The 23127-nt window shown below is 42.9% G+C and overlaps 3 protein-coding genes across 6 annotated transcripts; all 3 read right to left on the reverse strand.

Annotated features, from left to right (window-relative positions):
• Positions 1-35: 35 nt before the first annotated feature.
• Positions 36-6542, reverse strand: smyd1a (SET and MYND domain containing 1a). The gene is made up of 10 exons (XM_068574151.1): positions 6251-6542; positions 3807-3983; positions 2239-2452; positions 1945-2075; positions 1755-1793; positions 1451-1640; positions 1275-1367; positions 1032-1195; positions 337-505; positions 36-200 (listed from the first exon to the last, which is right to left on the reverse strand). Exons 1-10 carry the CDS (start codon positions 6385-6387, stop codon positions 114-116), a joined length of 1401 nt encoding a protein of 466 aa, XP_068430252.1. The 5' UTR covers positions 6388-6542; the 3' UTR covers positions 36-113.
• A 538-nt stretch (positions 6543-7080) lies between these two features.
• Positions 7081-9674, reverse strand: LOC137783818 (sepiapterin reductase-like). Its single transcript, XM_068574152.1, has 3 exons — positions 9335-9674; positions 8163-8453; positions 7081-7945 (listed from the first exon to the last, which is right to left on the reverse strand). Exons 1-3 carry the CDS (start codon positions 9654-9656, stop codon positions 7755-7757), a joined length of 804 nt encoding a protein of 267 aa, XP_068430253.1. The 5' UTR covers positions 9657-9674; the 3' UTR covers positions 7081-7754.
• A 2225-nt stretch (positions 9675-11899) lies between these two features.
• On the reverse strand, positions 11900-22414 carry LOC137783501 (excitatory amino acid transporter 1-like). Of its 4 annotated transcripts, XM_068573488.1 has the most exons (11): positions 21700-22414; positions 20523-20929; positions 20245-20387; positions 20021-20158; positions 18701-18905; positions 18567-18609; positions 17403-17683; positions 17087-17320; positions 13884-14078; positions 13640-13774; positions 11900-12544 (listed from the first exon to the last, which is right to left on the reverse strand). In XM_068573488.1, exons 2-11 carry the CDS (start codon positions 20552-20554, stop codon positions 12340-12342), a joined length of 1611 nt encoding a protein of 536 aa, XP_068429589.1. In that variant the 5' UTR covers positions 20555-20929; positions 21700-22414; the 3' UTR covers positions 11900-12339. The 4 variants fall into 4 exon arrangements, with proteins under 4 accessions (XP_068429589.1, XP_068429590.1, XP_068429588.1 ...); XM_068573489.1 differs by lacking the exon at positions 20523-20929; XM_068573487.1 differs by lacking the exon at positions 21700-22414 and having other exon boundaries at positions 20523-21633.
• Positions 22415-23127: the final 713 nt, after the last annotated feature.

A 23127-nucleotide genomic window follows, 5' to 3' on the forward strand; every position in this document is an offset into this window, starting at 1 on the left:
TATATATATATATATATATATATATATATATATATATATATATATATATATATATATATATATATGTTGTGTGTGTGTGTGTATACATTCTCTGTATAAGTAAGACAGGATCATCAGTGGCGCAGGTGACCTTTGCTTGTGGACGCGTCCTCTTTCTGCTTGAACATCTTCAGCTCCATCTCAGTCTGCATGCGCATAGACTGAAGGCATAAAAAAAGCAAAATTAATGTAATGAGAAGAAGCTTAAATACTTTTTACACCTCTATATGTAGAAACATATTTAAAACAGGTGGTCATTTGGGCTGATTCCAAGAAGTAGATGACAGCATGAAGTACCTCCAGGTCTCTGGTGATGTGGTGGTTGGGTCCATGGGTCACCATGAGGATGCCGTAGGCCTTGCAGATAAGGGCGTGGCCCTCCTCGATCTGCCCTGCATGCCAGTGGGTGACGCCTGCGCGCATGATGGCCAGGCCCAACTGGGCATTGTTGGGGTGGTACAGCTGTCTGCAGAAACAAACCCGTCCAGCATGAATGCATCCTGATGACAAGAACGTTGTGGATACCAAGCCTGACATCTTTTTTTATTCATGCCCCACAGAGCTCCATCGATGAGCCACGAGACATTCTCACCCAATGGGGATTATTCCTCAGTTGAAAATAGTCCGCGAGAAATGCGCTAATTCTTAATTCGTTTGAAGAACACTTTCCAAAAACTAAAGTGTCTAGACATTAATGAGACATTTATTACAATAATTGATATATTTGTGTGTCACATCTTCAGATGTGTGTAACTCTCCTGCCCTCAGGGCGCTTCCTGCTGTCAGCTTTGTCTTCATGGCGTGACTGTGACACCTCCAGGACGTCACATCCAGCGGATTCAACGGTTCCAATGCTAACTTATGGTTACAGAGTTTCTATGCAAATGTCTGAAACATGGGGATTTATACATGAACGCTAACTTCATCCTGATCTCAGATCCCTGTGGACAGCTGGTGTCTGCGGCGTGGTCATGTTGGAGTGTGTCCCTTACATGTACCCCTCCACCATCCTGCGGGCGCAGTCTGCCGCCTCAGAGAAGGACTGCAGGTACGAGAGCGCCTCACTGGCAACGCCGAGCACGCGCAGCTTCAACAGGTGAGTGTCGGCCAAGACGTTGTCCTGCTTCTCCAGACACTCGCGGCACAACCTCACCACCTGAGAGCGGAGGGAAGCAGATGAAGTGAGAGAAACAGAGAGAGCGCCGTGCAGGAAAGCTGGGAGCGGTGTTGTGTACTTGACAGTAATCCTTCTCCATACGGGCCCTCTCCATCATCTGCAGGTACTCTTGACTGAAGGCGGTTCCCGCTTTCAGCTCATCAGCAGAGGGCTGAGAGGGAGACAACCAAACATTCAGGATTCTCTTCATGAAAGTGGAGTAAAAAAAAGACAGTTATCATGTGTGAACCCCACTTTGCCCTCCTGGATCCCGGCGGCCATCAGGTCGTCCTTGATGCGCTGGCTGCAGTGCTGGCAGCTGCACAGGAAGTGGAACCGCTCCTTCAGCTTCTTCTGCCGGTCAGCGGACAGGTTGAGGAAGTCCACATAGCTGATGGTCAGCTCCTCACCTTCAGAGATTTTAGCCACAGCTCGCAGCTCCACCCTGGTCCAAACACACTGCGCTTCACTTTCTTATCAGTTATTGTCTGTGTTAATGTAAGCGACACATCAGTGTTTGAGTGGTCTTGAGTCTTCACAGCATGGCAGAGGTACTTACCTTCTCTGAGAATGAAGAGCAGAACTCAGTGCTGACTGGCTGTAAAAGAAAGCAACAGTCCATTCTCTGGTCTTTTGTTTGTCTTGTTTCCAAGTCCTTATGATGCAGAACTGGTGTGATCACATCATATATATTCAAACATCCAGAGGTCTCTGACTGACTTGATAGGAGCAGTAGCTTGGATACCTACTTGCCGTGGTTGAGGATGGCGGTACAGTTGGGCCAACAGTCATGGTTGACCAGACAAAGGTTGGGGAACAAACCCAAGCCAACCGCCTGAAGGCCTCGCTGGTCACTCAGCGTGAACCCGTTACACTGGATCTACAGAGAGAGGAAGCACTTTATAAGGATTAGTAAACACTCGATTCATCATTTATAAAGAAGAGAAGGAGTGGGACAGACCGAGTTCCTGAAGCTGTCTTTCCGAGTGCACTTTACAAATATAACAAGAGGCATTAAGGAATAACAATGCATTTGTTCTTACGATGCCAAAGATGTGTGAGATGTCATCAACAAGGTGCTGCTTCCTTCCATCAGACCAGTATTCCTGGAAGGTGTGCACATCAGTCTTGAGCTGCTTGAGATCTTCTTCAGGTAAGTCAGTCACATGGTCCTCCAGCTGGTCCACTGAGACCAGCTGGCTGTCCGACGCAATGCCCGAGTCCTTGTGGATCCGCCACAGCACTCGAGCAGCCAGACTGGGGACAGGAATATGGAGGGTCTTCAAAATCATGTTCACCACTGAGTCCTATACTACATTATACTATACTATATTATACTGTAATATACTATATTATACTATACTATATTATACTGTACTATACTATATTATACTATACTATATTATACTGTACTATACTATATTATACTATACAATATTGTACTGTATTATACTATATTATACTACACTATATTATACTGTTCTATACTATACTATATTGTACTGTATTATAATATATTATACTATACTGTATTATACTTTACTTTATTATACTGTTCTATACTATACTGTACTGTATTATACTACACTGTATTATACTGTACTTTATTATACTGTTCTATATTATACTGTACTTTATTATACTGTACAATATTGTATAGAACTATATTATACTATACTAATAATACTGTTCTATATTATACTGTACTACACTATATTGTATTATACTGTACTATATTATATTATACTGTACTATACTATATTGTTTTATACTGTACTATAATATACTGTACTATATTTTACTATTCTATATTATACTATATGATATTATACTGTTCAATACTGTATTATACTGTAATATACTATATCATATTATACTATACTATGTTATACTGTATATTATACTCCTTGGTTCGTGATACAAGACAGGTCGGGTGGGTTGCTGCTAGTTGTAAAGTGGCCTGGAGACGCAACGCGACACTTAGCCTTTAACCTCTAGTCCAGTCTACTGCTTAACTTAAACCTTTAGTCCAGTCTACTGCTTAACTTAAACCTTTAGTCCAGTCTACTCCTTAACTTAAACCTTTAGTCCAGTCTACTCCTTAACTTAAACCTTTAATCCAGTTTACTGCTTAACTTAAACCTTTAGTCCAGTCTACTCCTTAACTTAAACCTTTAGTCCAGTCTACTCCTTAACTTAAACCTTTAGTCCAGTCTACTCCTTAACGTAAACCTTTACATGTCATACCCAGATGAACAGTTGTTCATCTGGGTATGAACAGTTGTTCATCTGGGCAGAAGAGACATAAGTACAGGTTGTTCCTGCTCAACAGATTGTAAAGCCTCTTGAGGGGATTTTGTGATATTGGGCTTCATAATAATAATAATTATTATTATTATTACTGTATATATATATATATATATACAGTATCATATTTGAGACCAAGAGAACGTCTGGTTCTGTAAAACAAGCTTTGGTTTCTATGCTTTCTTTCTTTGCAGTTATGTATCACCCAGACAGATTGATATGTGCTGTATGTTTATGTGTCATATGCCAGTTTCATACAGCTTTCCGTTCACCGTCTCCTGAGCTTCCTCTCAGTTCTCCTTACCGAACGTTCTCGCTGGGCGCCTTGCCCATCTTCTTGATGGCTCCACATTCCTGCTTGTGTTCATCCCAACACGCAGTCTGGCAGGTGCGGTCGCAGTAATGGGCAAACTTACACTGGGCACAGCGGTGCAGTTTGGCCTGGCGCCGGAAACAGCTGTGGCACACCTGAGTGGCCAAACTGAGAGGGAAACCAAAGACAGAATCCTCTTTCATTGACATCTAAAGAAGTGAATAAAGAGGCAACAAACACAAGTTAATCAGTTGAGCTGGCTCGCAACAGATCACTCACTCTGCTTTTTTTTTTGTTTATTTCTGTATTTTGTTTCTTAATATATGTCTTATTTATATAAATTAGGTGGCTGTCAATCGAAGTGTGTCATGGCGTCAACTTTTCTCCTATTGGTTGATTATGCATGCATTGCTCCCAGACTGCAAAGATCACTACAGAAATGCTAGTCTTGCACAGCCAGACCCATCTATCTATAAAGTTAATTAATTAATAACTCCATAACACACCTCTAATCCCTGCACCACATACATGCGCCTCTTTCCTGTTTCCAATGTGCCAGCGCTGAGGCCAGTGACCTGAGACATGAACACAGCGACTGGAGGAGTGGAGGTCTGTTGGAGTGGTCAAGATCCGCTCATTTACAAATACTGTGTATTGATCAAATTAAGACTTCCTTTTAAATGGCAGGACTTCGTTTACATTATGAAGAAACTAATATAGTTATCCTCATCTCTATTTTGAGAACTCCACGATGTTAATATATGAAAAGCTAAGAAAGCTAATGTTGCATGACATCGTCAGTGTGATATTCAGAGACCCAGAAATTAGAAAGATCATTTAATTTTGATTTGTTAGAGTTTGCTAACTTTGTCTCAAAAGAAAGCTGGTTCTGGTTTTATTGAACGTATGGTGTCTCTGGGTTGTATGCATGATGCCATAATAATACTTGTATCATTTATTCAGTTAATTTAGCTGTAATATTGTTAAAACAGAGAGAGGACCATGAACAGAGGACTATGAACAGAGAGGACCATGAACAGAGGACCATGAACAGAGAGGACCATGAACGGACACACTAAAGGGTCTAGTGATTGTTGGAACGCAGCAAAGCCCTGTGCAGCTACACAAACACACACACACACACACACACACACACACACACACACACTCCCAGTCCCTCGCAGTTCTTTTCTTACACTGACTCGGCAGATCTGTTAGCCGCTAGCTGTTGTATGGCTCAAACTCAACGCCACCGGATCTGTGTCTAGCATTCCAGCACATAGACAAGCCCGGCTGTCCTCAGCTGTAATTGCCACATACTATTTACAGAAAGGTCCACAACACTGTAACTGTTGCAGAATTCAAAAACTGCAGATGCATTACTTGCGTTGCATCACTCTCCAGCTTTAAAAGAGAAGACAAAAGGTCAGGAGACAAATTATTCATGAGAAAATCTAAAAAGGCATCAAAGTTAAGCTGTTGTATGACATTGACAATAACATGATTGGGTTTGTTAAGACATGTTAGTTATTAGCCATTCTCGTCTCATTCATGAACAAAGTACCACGACATGGTAGTTACACATCTCGGCTTTGGTCTCACATCATCACTCAGTACGTCACTGAACAAAGCATTACATTCCTCCAGTTAATGGAATATTTTTACTATTTATCAAATGAGAAGATGGGACCAATCAGACGCGAGCAGCATGGAGCTAACGCCCAGAGAGGATGAGTTCAGCTCGGTCTAGACAGGAAGCAGCTCCTTGTTCCAGCATGGGAGCGTTCCGCTTCAGTGCATAGTTCATAAATGACTGTAGTGGGGCTTTAACTTTGCACGGAGCAAGACGTCCTCCTAATCTTTATTTTAAGCCAAGCTAATAGCCTGTTGGCTATCTAATATCATTTAGAGTTTTTCTCTGCGTGATTGATAAAAAGAAGAATACTGTTTAGGGGTCAAAGAATAGTGACTCTTTCAAACTCTTTCAAGTAGAGCACATCAGTCCAGGACTTCACTTGTGTTTCAAAATATTGTGATTGAGTTCTGAAACCGGTCGACTCAAACATGTCTGATCTGACACGGGGAACCAGGCAGACCTCTCTGCTGCAGGACTCCAAACTAAACATGGAGGTTTCATGTTCACTTTCGTTTTTATTAATAACGTTGTAATATTAGAAATTAATTTGAAAGCTTGCAAGGGGTCAAAATAATTTAGTGGCAGAGCCTCCGTGCTCTTGAACCCAGCATATAAGTATCCGGCTCACATGACACCTTGATGTCGCCCACTGCTGGTGTCATGAGAATTCATCTCGCGGTGAGGTCACATGACCTCTTGTACAACACAGTGTCAGCCAGATGTGCATGCTGAGTGAGAGAAAGCCGGTCCTCCTGCCTATCCACCCAGTCTAAGACCACAACACCCGGGAGCCTCGTACCTGTCCAACACCACAGCGGAGAAACTGGGCTCGGCGAAGACCACTTCCCCGACGTTGAGCTCTTTGGTGGCCCTCAGGCCTCGACCTTTGTTCCCAGCATCAAACAGCTGAGCACTCTCCATGTTCCCCACAGTCATTGTACTGGCCAAAGAAAACCCAGAGGCAGAAGGCTGCAGAGGCTGGGACTGGCCGAGGGACGAGGGGATAAACAAGCTGCAGGGTTCTCGTGAAACTCGAAGGAGCACCTGCCCTCTCTCTCCTGAGCCAGACCCCGGCGACAGCCCGAAATAAATCTGCCCCTCGAGAGGTTGTACCAACTCTCCAGAGTGGGGAGGGGGAGAGCGGTGGCTAACGGAGGTCAGGGGAGGGGGTCGAGGTGGAGGTAGTCTAGGGGTGCCCCCTTCTTTGGGCTGGGCCCTCTACGGGTATTTTGGTCCGGGGCAGCTGTGGCTGTCTGTCAGAGGCTCATGACAGGAAACAGAGCCGCTCACATTCAGAGGCCGCCTCTCTGGTTCTTTTCCTTTGAAGGAGGTCGCTTCATGCTTTCTGTAACACAACATGGACACACTGTCCCTATAGGAAGTGGAGCACTCTGGACCACAGGGACGAGGTCTCAGCCCGATAGTGACGAGCATTTAGCAACACTTGGTATAGATTATTACTGATATGCAAGTATTAAGTGGTTTCTTATCATCAAATAAATAATCAAAACCTGCTCAGAACTGTAAGTTATAAGTGTTACCTTTATCTTTTTATTCAATTATGATACTGTGATATTCTTGGAGGTAAGATTGTTAACTCTGTGAAAAGATGAAAAAAAGACAAAGAGAGAAAATCTATTGCATTTATGTAATAACAGGATCGTGATTACAGAGCAGATTTGGATAACAGCTGAAGGAACGCACATATAAAGCAAGAACATAAAAAGAATAAGACTATTTTGAGTTGAGTCGTATAGGAATCAGCGTCACTGCTCACTCAACGTCTCCTCCACACGTATCACGAGCCGGCTCCACTCGGGTTACACTCTACCCACAGTGTGTTCACCGTTCACAGTTCAGGTCACAGTTTAACTCGTGGCCCACCAGCTGAGCCGGGCCGAGGGTTCAGACCCTCGAGGCCACAACAACAGCTCTGTTTCATGTCATCAAGATAATGAGGACCTGCCTTGTGATCGCCAGCTCCTGCTAATGAAAACACAAATTAATGAATACTTCATTATATTTCTGTCCTTAAACCCCCTCAAGGCTGCTACTTGGAGTCAACTTCTGCACTGGAATGTTTTGAACATGCATTTGATGAATCGGTATTCAGTCATTTTGGTCCATTTCGAAATCGAAGGCTACAACCTACAAAAGTGAGATTGAAAGTGAATGTTGAGTCTTCATTAAGTGTTCCACTTAGAAGTATAAGAGGCAAGCAGCAGATATAAATCAATAGAGTTTCAATCCAAATTAAGGCACACTGGTGCTGTTCTAGAGGTCATAGATGTACTGGTGCTGCTCTAGAGGTCATAGATGTCGATGTGAGCTCCCGTCGTGTAGGCGTCTTCCAGGAGCAGCTTCATCAGCTTGGCGCAGGACGCCTCACAGGTGAGCAGCTGGCCCTGAGCGAACATGTCTGAAAAAGACTTCCTGATTTCGGGGTCGGCTGTTCTGGATCTGGCCGCGGTCTGCATGGCTGTGTCCAGAGGCCCTGGTTCAACACAGAAGACAAGGCTGGGAATGGACACAACAAACACCACGCCCTCAACACCAATGAGTGACCGAGGTTCTGCACATCCTCCACATTTCCTCTGCCTTTGAAAGGGTATGTGTTTATCTTGCAGACGTCATTCGATTCCTCTGACAGCCGCGGTCTCAGGCGGCCTGGCTGGACCGGACTGACCCGGCACAAACGTGCGGTTCCTCACCTGGGGAGTAGCTGAGCACCCGGAGGTCCGGCTCCTCTGCGGCCAGCACCCTGAACATCATCTCTCGGGCAGCCTTGCTGGTGCAGTACAGCACCCAGGAGCGGAAGGGCTGCAGGGCGCACAAGGAGGAGATGTTGACCACGGTGCGTTGCTGGCCGGGCCGCTGGGGGAACGCCTGCAGGACGCGTGCAGTGAGGCACAGCGAGGAGCTGACGTTAAGAGACAGGTAGGAGTCCACCTCGGCCATGTCGCTGAAGGTTTTAGCGTAACGGGACACGTCCCCCAGAGAGGCTGCGAGAGCAGGGAGGGGAGGGTACATAAATACATATAAATAAATAAAAATTAAAAATATATATATATATATAAATATATATATATATATATGTGTATATATATATATATATATATATATATATTGTGTAATGTATATGTTGTATAATGTATATGTATGTATATAAGTTGTATAATAATACAAAATAATGTATGTATATATGTCTGTAAGTTATGTAATGTCTGTATACATGTGTAAAAGTTGTATAATGTATGTATATAAGTACTACAATGTATGTATATATAAGTTGTATGGTGTATGTATACATGTAAATAAGTTGAATAACATCCTTTGTTAGGGAGTGCCCAACCTTCAGCACTTTTAAAAAGTGCATGAAGGGATGATTGTTGTCCAGCCAAACTTGTGAACGTTGATAGTTTTAAAGTTTTGGTTCTGTCATGTATGTGTGATGTATTAATAAGTGATGTATTGATGTTTTATGAATGAGTGAGACCTTGAATGTGCTAACTGATTGATGCCCTTGTGTGTAATGTATCTGTGTGCAGTGTGAGGTGTCTTCCTAACACTGTGATTTTTGTCTCTGGAAATTAGCCTTGCGGCTGCAATTGGGTGCGTTTACATTTTAATTTGAAGTGTTCATTAATGTACATTGTCCCTCTTGAGCAGATCAAACTTGAACTTGTTGTATGATGTATGTATATGTATGTATATAAGTAGTATAATGTATGTATATAAGGTATATGTTGTATAATATACGTTGTATAATGTATGTATACATGTATATAAGTTGTATAATGTGTATATATAAATATATATATTTTAGTTGTATAATGTATGCATACCTGTATATAAGGTATATGTAGTAGTCGTGGTGACTCACCTGCGTTGTTGACCAGCATCACGTGGTCCATGTCCTCGCAGAAGGCGTCTCTGGACGCGGTGACGATCCTCTGCAGTCCCTCCATCTCACTCAGGTCCGCCACCACACACTGGACCACCTGGCCGGCTCTGCCCGCATCCGACTCGGCCAGCTCCGCCTGCAGAGTCCGCAGGTCATCCACGGATCGGGCCGTCAGGATAAGCGCCGATCCCGGCTTCACCAAACGAGACATCTCCCTCGCTATGGTGCGACCGAAGCCCCTGGAGGCGCCGGTGATGATGCAGAGCGCGCGGCCCAGGTCAGTGCGCGCAGGGGACGACATGGCGGAGGAACACGGCGGAGGAACAGCTCAGCGCAGGGCTTTTGAATCAATACTGGGACACGCTCCGCGCATGCGCAGTGCACCCCGGCGATACAACGCGTGACGGTCTCGTCCAGTCTCCAGCTCGCGGACCCGGGCTCTGAGGCTCCGCCCCCTGCGTGAGGGTTTGGTTCTGTCCCGGTCACATCGTGGAGAGTCCCTTGCTGACCCTTTATGAACCTTTAGTAAGGCAGCATAAGTTAAAATAAGATAAAAAATAATTCTTTATTAGTCCCTCAGTGGGCAAATTACAGGATTACAGAAGCATTGCTTACAAGTAAATAAAGATAAAGTAATATAAAGAAACAGTAGAACGGTAATAAGACCAAAATTAAAAATTAACAGTAAATAAAAATAAAAAAAAAAGATTTATTCAACAAACATTTCATTTTGTTATTGAAGCTGTTTTAACTAAAACGAGTAAATGTATTATTTGAAAGGAAGTCTTATCTCATGGACGGAGATGAGACCTCCTGTTACCTTTGGGGTCAATTTGATCCAATTCAATGTTTAATGTCTCTAAAAACTGATTGCTATCATTTCTTTTGCTTCATATTTCATGACTTTTCCTAATTTAATGAGGACAACTGAGTAAACATTCAATTAACATGATATGTTTTCAATGTTCTGTGTGTTTGTGTATTCCTATAGCCAAGCTTACAAAGCTGTGTGCGCATGTGCGCATGTGTGTGTGTGCGTGCGTGTTTGTGTGTGTGTTTTATGCCCCGCACGTCTGTCTGCTCTCACGTTTTGTCTTGCAGGAACCAGTCTTTATTTGCTCAGACTTGACCCCAGCTGCAGGTGATGGGTTGGCAACCTATGGTTGTGTACATTGTGTGTACAGCAGTGCAGACAAAAGGCTGAACTGTACCTTCTGGCCTGAAGGAAAGATAATATGCTGTTCATATTCTTTCAAACTCATTTTAGTGACTTTGTTTTTTTCTCACACAAACATATTCACATACATATCACGTAGTGTGGCACAGACCAATCCTTGACACAATGCTCAAATGTACTTGTAATAAAAATAAATATAAATAAATACCCCCAATAAGACAAAAAAAGGTAGGTAGTCCCATTCTAACCCTTGACGCGTAATTGTTGAATATTAATCTCATGTTTAACCAAAAACAATCTAATCTTGTGTATGTAGTAGACGGTAGCTTTTATTACTGAAGGGGCTTTGGTGGATCCCTTTAATTGCTATCATGCCAATCATGGTGGGCGGGCATCACATAAATATGACGAGCAAAACAGGTCAAGGTAGGTAATCCCTAACCATAAAGAGTAACCAGTCAATGTAATCCCTAACCATGAAGAGTAACAGGTCAATGTAATCCCTAACCATGAAGAGTAACAGGTCAATGTAATCCCTAACCATGAAGAGTAACAGGTCAATGTAATCCCTAACCATGAAGAGTAACAGGTCAATGTAATCCCTAACCATGAAGAGTAACAGGTCAATGTAATCCCTAACCATGAAGAGTAACAGGTCAATGTAATCCCTAACCATGAAGAGTAACAGGTCAATGTAATCCCTAACCATGAAGAGTAACAGGTCAATGTAATCCCTAACCATGAAGAGTAACAGGTCAATGTAATCCCTAACCATGAAGAGTAACAGGTCAATGTAATCCCTAACCATGAAGAGTAACAGGTCAATGTAATCCCTAACCATGAAGAGTAACAGGTCAATGTAATCCCTAACCATGAAGAGCCACAGGTCAAAAGCCCTTAACCATGGAAATGTTCTCGTATCAACAGACAAGGATCTCACATCGGATCAGGAAAAACTTCCCCAAATAAAGATAATAAAAACCCAATTTTTATTAATTTTATACTCTTCTTTAAAATCCCAATTATTTTAATTATTTAATCAATTTAAATAATCTCTGAGATTATAAATAGAAGGGAGACGGACAGGAAATGTGTTTTCTCTTTATTTCACTAAAGTTATAACAAACTAAAACAGTTGTTTTTTCTTCACACATTCGTAATAAAATCAGAAGCTTGTATTAATGAACATGTATAATGACTCAAATAAATTCACTCGTCTCATATCTGCTGTAAATCAGCAATGTTGGTAAAGAAAATCTGCAAGTCACACAATGAATACACGTGAATGTGCACGTACAATTCTTGTGTGAGGAAGAATCTGTAAACCTGTCCTACTGAAACATTAAAATCATAAAATGCTTGTTGTAACCTGTAATAACACAATATTAACCATCTAATGTTGGGACAATATCGATACATTTTAATTGGACATTAGTTATGTCCTAGTGGGGAAATGGTTAGAGTCCAAATATATAATTTCTTAACACAATATAACACAAAGTGGTTTGAAACACATCTTTCACTGCAGTGTCTAAGCCTTCATCCAGCTCCAACTCTACATCAGGGTAATATGAAGTTAAAATATTAACTTAAGTAGTAAACAAACAAAACAGAAACTACCAGTCCTATTTGAAAAAAACACACCAAAGATTGTCACCATTGTCATTTTGAATGAAAGAGATAATAAAGAATGTTAACAAGTCAAAAAAGTGTGAAATAATATGAGTAAAACTATGGTTGGCGATTAGGTCCCAACTCCCCAAAACGGAACCAGCTGTAAGTGCTGGCACATGGTCATGATGTTCAACTACATGTTTGATTCACTGTGAGCACGTTTGTCATTTTCAAAATCACTATCCTGGGAGATGAGCTTGTAAGGTTTCTTCCTCTCCTCCAGCACTGAGTTCCCCATCTCCACGTCTTTGCTGCGCAGCTCGTGTCGGGACAGGAACTCCACAATGCCGGCGCCGATAGAATCCCCCAAGACGTTGGTGGTGGTACGCAGACGGTCCCTACACAACGTAGACAAGGAAAGGGCAAACAAGCCGGGTAGATGGTTAACCGCAGCTATAGGTAGCCCTTCAAGCCTGGCCCTAACCCTCTTTATTGTTTAAGATGTGTTTAGAGGTTGTACATGGGGATTGTAGACCTGACTTTAATTTGTTTAATTTGATACCTAACATGTTCTTTGATTTTTATTTATTTGGATTCATACCATGTTTTTTCCTTGATTTGTACCTTGTGACCTGATATAAACGGGTCCCTAAAGGCGGAGTTTATTTATTTTCATTTTGTTGTATGCAACTGAAATTAGGTTAAATACTACTAAAATACTTTGCAAAACACAACCATTAATCATTATCTTTAATTATGAAATGATAATAATGATTGTGTCCTGGACTATTTCTTTGCTGGGTGCAAACATTCTGCAATCTGCTCCCGGCCAACCAAGAGGAGAATGGTTAGTTCCAGCAAGGCGTAACTTGCTGTGTTGAGCCTGAGGGGAAGCTAAGCTTGACCACGAGCCTGACTGGACCAGACTAGTCTCAAGGAAAGTCTCTATGGTAACTTAGACCCGACTGACTGAAACCCAGTTAGGCCTGGTTTGCTGACATTCTGCTTTATAAACACAGCTGCAACTTTAGAACATCCTGGCCTTTTCTCACTAAACACTGGATCATCCTCCTGGCCGGCCTTCGTGTGAGAAGGCTTTGACAGACAGTCAGGTTTGGTGTATTCCAGTCAAAGGAGAGAAGGGTATTTTTCTTATTACCCCAGTTAGCTGAGTAATTTCAGGGAAGGGTCTTCTAATTGAAATGATTAATTTGGGAAACCTAATTATGTTTCTATGTTAAAACTCATTGCAAAAATATTCAATACAAAAGGGAAGATGTGGAACAAGACTCCGGGGAGAGAGAAGTATGTCACTAGGTGGTAGTAGATACAGATCTGCTCTTGACCTTTCAGATGATGAGACGACTCGTGTCAGGATGTAAGTTAAAGTCTTCACAGGGCAACACGTACACACATTTATGTTTTAAATATGTTTGAATAGAAGCACAAAGTTGATTATTGTTCACATGTTCGTGGTCCAGGAAGCCACTCACAGAAACCAATCAACCGCAATAATGAGAGTGATGTCATCAGTAGGAAGTCCAACAGAGGTCAGTACAATCACCATGGTGACCAGGCCTGCCTGAGGGATGCCAGCAGCTCCGATGCTGGCTGCAGTTGCTGTAATACTAGAGTGACGAGAAGCAGACACAGACGACACAATTATGGGTTTTTGTATTGTTTTTTTTTCCTATTGATAACAGGAAAAGCATAATCTCTGATCCTCCTTGTTGTTACCTGATGGTGATGATCTGACCAAAGTTCATCTCCATATTGTTGACCTGGGCAATGAAGAGGGCTGCCAGAGCCTCATACAGAGCTGTTCCATCCATGTTGATGGTGGCACCCACAGGCAGCACGAAGCGTGTGATTCGCTTGTCAATTTTGTTGTTCTCCTCCAGACATTTGAAGGTGACAGGGAGGGTGGCTGAGCTGAGAGAGAGAGATGGAAGAAGGAAAGCAGGTTAAAAGAACTGTTCAACTGATGGGAAATATCTGGATTTAACGCTGTTAACTACTTTTAATTGTAAAATAGACTATAAGAACTGTTGATAGCTGGCAGACTCATTTGCAGCAGAGTGATGGCTGTCACTGTCTCTAAGGCTTTTAAGCAGGAAGTAATGTGGGCGTACCATGACTGAGCTAACAACAGTGCTTCCACTTATGGAGATTTATTTCCTATCTTGCTCACATCATATCTCACAAACTGACAACAGTTTATCAGAATTAATAGCTGCAGCTCCTCCACCGCTGCTGTGTCTCAAGGCGTCCCGCAGGGTTCGGTGCTTGGTCCTCTTCTGTTTATCCTCTACCTGCTCCATGGTCTCATCTTCCATGTCCAGCTCTACATCTCCACAAAGGCCATCACCACTGCTACTCAGTCCACCTTCACCGACTGCCTCACCGACATTAAATCATGGCTGCAAACCAACTTTCTTAAACTCAACTGTGATAAATCTGATATGATCATTATCGGCCCCGAATCCCTCATTAAAACCCAGTCACAACTTCTACCTCACCATCGACAACGCCACGCTGTCTCCTCCCCACACATCTGCAACCTCGGAGTCATGTTTGACAACAACCTCTCCTTTGAACACCACGTCAAACAAATCACCGAAACTGCTTTCTTTCACTTAAAAAACACCGCCCCTCTTCGGCCATCACTCTCCTCTTCTGCTGCCGGAACCCTCATCCATGCCTTCATCGCCTCAAGAATTGATTACTGCAATATGGTACGAGATCCAAAATCCTTCTACCTCACCGACGTCCACCACCACCACACTCCATCCCGTCAGCTCCGCTCCTCTGATGCCAACCTACTGTCCATCCCCCAGAGGACCAAGCACCGGACATGGGGTGACAGAGCCTTCTCTGGAGCCGCCACCTTCCTCCAGAACTCGCTCCCCAAACTCACCCTTTCATATGCTTGTCTGCCATCACACTCATGATCACTTGGTAAAACATTGTCAATAATGACTGTGAGGAATCATTAACAGTAATCATGAACATACACAGACATAGTCTCCTAATATATGTAATGCATGATATTCATTATTAAGTTTAAAATTTGACCCACCATTTTAAAACACGTAAAGCTCCTAAAGAGGGTATTTACGGACACATTATATTTTGTACAACAAAACGTTAAAAGAGTAATACTTTAGCACTATGCTTCTGGCCCCCAAGCCACGCATTGTTTTACACAACAAGGCTATAGACAACAGTAACAACAGAAGAAACACAAACAAACAACAAGCCAACAAACTAAAATAAAGGAAAGGACTGTGAAAAGTACAGTAAGTACATCAAAAGTGTCCGTGTCCTGTCCAGCCAGCACCTCTTAGTCCTACAGCTCAACCTGAGAGGCCTCGTTCTCCCCTCTGTGGCTCCACAAATGAAATGAAAATGAATGACAAGTACTTTATTAATCCCCAAGGGGAATTTCTTTTTTTCAGTGAGCAGCGGTGCTGCAACGAGCTGCTCGGCCTTACAAAGCTCACACAAAGCGGGGTCTGGACTACACTTCAACATTCCCACTGAATCTTTTGCTCATCTGGTTTGACTAAGCGGTCGGGGCGGAGCTTGCAGCCAGTCTTGTCTGGTAAAGTCTTCACCAGACTAAAGCAATACATTCTAATCAGACACAGGCAACAAAACAGCTGGCAATATATTGTTAACTGTGTGAACGTATAAACGAACAGATTCATATTTTCACTGCTTTACGTAGATCTGACTATAATTACATATATGTATTCTGTTGAATTCATGTGTTCTTCTTTCAGCTGGAACCTTTGTTTTATTGAGTGTTTTGCTGCTCCATCCTTTAATGCACTTTAAATGTCTCCAGATGTAGTTCAGTCCTGGCGTCGTACAACACTCCCAGTCCAGCCCGCGTGAGGTCAATCAAACATAAAAAATAAATAAATAAAATTCACGCCATGAATGCAGTACAACCACACTGCTTTTACTTTAAAGGGATTTATGTGCGCATGCTTCTGCAGCCTCACCGACAGGCAGTGTTGAGGACTTGCAGACTTGAGCCTGACGTGAAAGCATGCATTGTTCTGTAGTTTCTGTTTTTAGTGAGCAGCAGTGCTGCAACGAGCCGCTCCGCCTCACAAAGCTCACAGGCGGTCAGTCTCTCAGGAGCCTCGCTGCAGCTCACAGTCCAGACTGAACATCAATGCTCAAAGCCGCCGCTGATACCTGTCAGCTGTCCTTCACATCTCCACCTCATTCAACAGACGTCAGTGCACTTGTTCAAGCCAACACAGACTGGACTTTTCTCACTGAGGAAGAAAAACTGAACTGAAAACATAAAAAGCACTTATTGCTTTTGTATAAAGTGAATCAATTACTGGTCTTTAACATCTTGAAGGTAAGCAACAGACTGAACATGGACAAAGAAGGAGTGGTTTGTCCCTCACAGGCACCCTTACTACTGAACATGGACCAAAGAATGAGTGCTTTGTCCCTCACAGGGACCCTTACAACTGAACACATAGTTTATGTTGTTCCCTTATGAAATACAAATGTTTCTTCTGGGACCTGTTCAAAAAAAAACCTCAACATGTGACCAGTGAGGGTGAGGTCACATTGCTTCAGCCTTTCAAATACACATGCAAACTACAACATGTGTATATGTACCATATGTGGTATCGCATGTACCATATGGTATATGTTCATGTTGCATTAAAAGTGTCTGGGAAGTAATATGATTGTATGATAATGAAAATCAAAAAGTTCAAGCTCTACAAACTTTCACACGCAGCTATCACCATTCTGATGTGAGAAGGGTTTGACAATTGGACACTCAGATTGAAGCAAACGAACACGTTTAACACAAAACAGGCTTTGGGTCATTCAAAGGCCAAGCATAGTTCCCCAAATGTTTTACTGAATAGTTGTGATGTTAAAGTGTGTTGGACACGACTCACCTGGAGGAGGTTCCCAGGGCTGTGACCAAGGCTTGCAAGAGACCAGCGATGAAGATAAAAGGGTTTTGCCGAGTGATAACAAAATAGAGAGTGGGAAGAACGAGAACTCCATGGATCAGTAAGCCAATGATAACTGTGATGGTGTACATGCCCAGCTGGCCGCCCATCTGTGTGAGATCATCCATCTCCACAATCTTTCCTGCAATCAGGAACAGGATACCAATAGGAGCATACCTGAGAGGACGAGAGGAACGGCGAGTTATTGGAAATGACGTGAACGTTGGCTCAGCTCCTCCTACTGAAAGCAAAGTCTTACCACATGATGATGGCAACCAGACGCATGATGGCTTCATTGAGGCTGTCGAAGAAATCCCTCAGGATCTGGCCCTGCTCCTTCATGTTGCCAATTATTAGACCGAAGCACATGGAGAAGACCACCAGCCCGAGAGCATTGACCCCGTTCACCTGACCCGACACTGGGATCACGTCCTCCCGGGTGATCTCCATGACCTCCTGGGTGCCATTGGTGGAGTTGAAGAGGGTATCATTTACTGTCACAGTCACATGGACTGTTCGCTTTCCATATTTGGTTTTGAACTGGAGAATGAGAGAATGAAAGGACTTAGGTTATACTAGTGGACTTTGGAACATAATTAAGATTCAGAATCATGGAGATATGCTTTGAGGTAAATTTCTGTTCCATGCCCCCCTGGCTCACCCACATCTTCTAGTAGTTTTAATGGCCCTTGACAGCACAATCAGGTCAAAAACGTTCCTTAACAAACACTTTGGTCTATGAACAGAAACAGTATTTTTTTCCAAACTATTTCCAGAATTTTGCTCCAGTTATTTATGTTTCCCAGAGGATGTGACCGTATGATATAAGTGACCCAATGACCGATCACTGTAAGCCAGTCTCAAATCAACTTCTTATTTTTTTTCACAATTGAAAATGGATTATAACATTTGCTGTGTAAATCAGCAAATACTATCAACCAGTTCCTGCAGTTGTTTTTGTTTAATAGGATATACATGTCTTCAGTTACAAAAAAACATTTCAAAAGTACAATTGAGCAGAAACACTATGCTAGCTAAACTATGCTATTCAAGTTAGCTCCCAAGCAGCAACGAAAATGTTTGTTATGGTAAAAATGTGATGCTTCTTCTAACATGCTTCCTTATTTATGAAGGGAACAGTGCTTGAGAGAGTTTTGTAGAAGTATCTTCACCTGTGTGGGACTCTTACAAAACACTCCATTCATCAACCCTATTAGCTGATTATGGGCCTTAACTTATCACCTTAACTTAAACCAACCAGGTTCTTTCACGCTCCCCCAGAGCCAATCACATTGCTGTCAAATTGTAAAGCTCTTCTCCTTTCTGCTGCTGCAGTTGTCATTTCAGTACGGACCAATGTTTCAGGTCTTCATGGATAAAAAGGTACAGACGATTCAGTATCAATATGCGTGGTAAAGCTCACCTGCTGTGTGCAGGCTTGGACCAAGTTTGGTGGAAACATATTTCTGAAATGAGAAATCACACAGTGAGTAAGAAACGGTGTTGGCCAGTTCCATTCAAGCGTTGTGTTTACTATCATTTATATATGCAGGATACCTGATCAGATCCAAGAAGGCATCAGCAGGACTGATTTGCTCGATCTTCTGCTGCTTTCCAAACTCCTCTTTCGATCCTTTTCCTGGGTGGATGATGAGGACGACTACGATGCCAGTGAAGACTGCGATAACGGTCGTGGTCATGTAGTAAATCACGGCTCTCATGCCCATCTTTCCCGAGGCTTTGCTGTCTAAAGCTGCCATTCCTGATGGACAGAGGGGTCAGAGCATCAAGACATGTACGAATAATCTTTAAAGTGCCCTCACAGCACCAGTTCTGTGGGTTTAAACCAGTGGGCAGATTATGAATTAATGATGTAAAGTGGGTCCAGGGGAGTGGATTATGCTTTTTGTAATTCAAAAGAAGAGCATTTATATTATTTGGTTTTCCTGGTTATGACAGTGTGCTGGTCTTCCAGCTGTTTCAGCACATTATGGCCAATTTATGAGTGGTGAATAGATTGAAACGGTTTAAAACTTGACACTGAATATTGAAGAAAGGTTTTCTAAAAGACTCCTTTCACCACCGGGATGAAAACATATTCTGGACGTGTTTCCCAGATCTGATCGCTCTTAAGGACTTAAGAAGGCTCTTGAGAAGGGTTCGGCTAAGAAGGAGCACTAAGATAGGAGTGTTTCCCAAACGCGTTCTTAACTGCCTTCTGCTGTTTAGAGTGAGTCAGGCTGATCTTACATGTCCTTCTTAGTGACATCGTGAAATGAGATCTTCTTAAGTTGAGGACGACTCTGGGAAACACGTCCTTCTTTCACAGCGCTCTTAAGAGCGCTCCTTAGAAGCTCTGAGTGCTTAAGAGCTTCTTAACAAATCAGGGAAACGCGGCCTCTGTTGGTTGTCATAATGTTTCCACAGTTGCATCTCCTCTTGCAAGGAATGGCATAACGCCTCGCTTAATTTGTACAACATATATTAAAATGTACTTTACAAAAATAGCAAAGATGATGAACTCCAGTCTCATCTGTACATGCTGGTATCAGTCCAAGAAGCCTCCACTTTATTGGTTACTGTCACTGTTTTCCTTTTCTGCTATCAGATATTGGCCACAAAACCTCATGTGGACACCCGAACAAAAGATGAGCTCTAAGTCTTTAGTCAGAACCGTCTTTACTCTCTGACTGCTGACCCAGCATTTCTTTTCTGATTCAGTGTAACAGCAGAGGTGCCATGTAGTGTCTGATGAAGACGAGGAGCTAAAGGCACAGCTGACCAATCACATGAACACATAGAACATAGAAGACCTCTGAGGAGAAACACAACCAAGTGAATGCTAACAAGTCCTGTCCCCACTGATGGATGCCGTACCTGTTATCAGACTGGATACCAGTAAGGGGAGAACCAGCATCTGAAGCATTCTCATCAACAGCTCTCCGGGGAAGGAGAAGTACTTCACCTCTCGATAGGTCATCTTATATGGGCGCAGCGTGAAACCCAGAACAATACCTGAGAGAGAGCGACAGCGTTACATACTCTCTGTGGAGCTGGTAATGCAGACTGGATGAGCATTTAGCTTGCAGAGGCAGACACACCTACAATAACCGCCCCGACTGTAAAGAGCACGAAGGCATTCTTCTTGAGGAAGGCCTGGACGTCCTCTTTGGAGATCTCCTCCACTTTCCTCTTTGCCTTCATTGTACGAATGTGAACTCCTTCCTTGAGTCGCTGCATCTTGCTGCAGTGAAGCACAACATGGGCATTAGTGCGGGCTGCTCCACCTCCAGAGGTGTCTAGTGTGTAGACACTAGTGTGCATCAAGGACATTTGGGATTACAGGTTTGGATCTGATAAGTTTGACTTAACACAGTACTTGAATGACTTTCTGGGCGAATAGTTCTTCATACTGCTCAGCCGGCCTCTGGAGTCATGCTGCAGAGCTCTTTGCTTGAAAGAATTGGACAGGACCCCAAAACAACTTAGAGGAAACCACAGACCTGATATGTTTGTGACTGAAAACACAAAGCTCGGTAGTCGTGAAATAGTCCAACACTGGGATCATGAATGTCAGGCCCCCCAATGATGATGTAACAATACCTCTCTGCCCCATCTCCAGCCGGCCCAATCCTCCCCCCTAAACCCAGACCCAGCATCCTCACCGTGTAGCCGGTCCCTCGGACCCCCGTCACCTGCCTCTCATTCCCCGGCACACCTGTACCTTCCTCCGTTGCTACACACCATTGCATTCTGAGGCTGAGTGTCCTCAGCTTTCATGAACACCTGTGAGGAGAGAGCGGACGCAGTCGTCCAAGAAACAAACGCTACACGCAAGGACTTTAGTCAGAGCGCTCACACTGTTTCCTGTTGCCACTCCGAGCGCGTCATTCTTCTGAAACGTTAGTGCCCCAGCGCCCTGCTGGCCTGCTCTTCCTGAGCAGTATCTTGCTGTGTGGTTCTGATCCACAGGCTGATGATTCTGGGTGTTTTCTGACTGCCTAACTCAGATGTAAGGATCAGGTATTTGGATTAAAAACGAGAGAAAGGGATCTCTGCAGAAGTACAGAAATCATCATCAAACAGATTTTAAAAATGTTTAAATCTGTTTATAGTATAAAAGATTGAAAAAGGAAACATAACTTCAGGGCCAGTATGAGCAGGAAGAAGAATTAGAGTCCAATAACTCTTTAAACCTATACTTGACAAACAGACATTAAAATGCATCCAAAATGTATTTCATTGGGTCGAACATTTATAACATTTCATGACATCATTAAGAGAAGAGTATATAAATTCACTGGAGGTTTAATAGTTATCATTTACACAGCATTCCTTCTGCTACAGTGCTGCATATTGCTGACCATAGATATCTGAAAACTATTTCAATGTTCTTATTAATTAGGTAAAATTATCCTTTCATATCCATGTTTTCCCGTCATGGACTTCATACAAGTCAAGACATGTGATCAAAATGAGATGCACCAGCGTCCGAGCTGCGGTGAAAACCAATCGAATCATTCTGGATCCACAAAGAAAGCTTCTGGGTCACATACCTGGTCAGACGCTGTGGGTTCTTCAGTGAGGCCGGGACGACGGAGCTCTGTCATGAAGCACTGGACTGTGTGGGGAGACGGATGGACCTTTGTAATCGCAAAACCAGGGAGGGGAGACCTCCAGAAGAGAGGGAGGAAGGGGAGAGCTCCAGGAGAGAGACAGAGGGAGGGGCGAGGCTGAGGACACATTAAAAGGCTCCTCCCATAATAACAGGGTTAGCCCTGTGACACAGTTTCAGGTGAAGCCCAGATTGATGAAAAACTTTGTTGAGAGTTGTTATGATCATCATTATTGTGGAATGATCCATCTAAAGCTTGACACCTTCCTCTCCACATCTCCTCCTCCTCGCTATATGTTTTTCTTGCTCTCTCAGAGGCTGTACATTAAACAGACACACATCATAAAACAATAACCAAGTTGAGTTGATACGCATCGCCTCACTTGGGACGTGTTATAGTTTGAGGTAATTCCACAGAGGAAATTACACCACAATTAGCTGAATAAGTAGAGCTGGTGCAGTAATACGTGACCTCACTGTATGGAAACATATTCCCTGGTGCAGTTGAATATAATTAGTGAAGAATATCCCTCAAATCAGGTCAATACAGCCTTTTACACACCACTACTCACTGTAATCTCATGAATGAAAGGTTTCTCAGAAATGTACACTTCAGTTTAGCTTTCTGTGCTGGTTCTTTGCTGAAGATGAGCTATGTGTTCAGGTCAGAAAAAACTATAATACATAATCAGCTTTACTGGCCAAGTATGTCCACACACAAATGAACATAAAGAACAAGTACAGAAACGGTTAGAAAGTATTTACCTGCACACATAAAAGTCATCAAGGTCAGGCAGTCAGGGCCAGCTAGCCCTTCTCTGCTGGCCTAAACATAATCAAAAAGTTATAGCTATCTTATCATTCAAATAAAAAATACAGACAAAATATAATTAAAAGTTATATGTATTTTGTAATATAATTATTTTTCACAAATACACTAAATGTATTATAATTATTTGTCTTGTCTGTTCCTCAGCTCAGCAGCTCGGCTTGATTGACAGCTGGTTACCGAGAGCTCATCCAATCAGATTTTGTCTCTCCATGCTAGAGTAGTGCGTTAAACAACATGCTAACGGCCAGCTAGCTAGCGTTAATATCTGCTAGCATTATGGACGAGGCCATCTTAAAAAATGGCAATGTATTTTTAAACTCAGCTACCTGCTGACGGCAGCCTTTCTCTCTGCCTCCGGTACCTGCACGCAGCTAAACGTGAAATACAACTCGGTGTTTTGATTTCAGCGTGTAACGTATCTGCGTTACCCCCGTGAGTCTCGGGCGGCACAAAGGCATGGGATTTGCGGTTCATAACATATATTTATTGTTCTGATCAGCTGTCTGGTGTGCGCTCCCGGTCTCGTCCCTGAGCGCA

This window comes from Clinocottus analis, unplaced genomic scaffold (genome assembly GCF_023055335.1).
Source record: "Clinocottus analis isolate CAN_PGR_092001 unplaced genomic scaffold, fCliAna1.0.p SCAF_13, whole genome shotgun sequence".
Classification (NCBI taxonomy): domain Eukaryota; kingdom Metazoa; phylum Chordata; class Actinopteri; order Perciformes; family Cottidae; genus Clinocottus; species Clinocottus analis.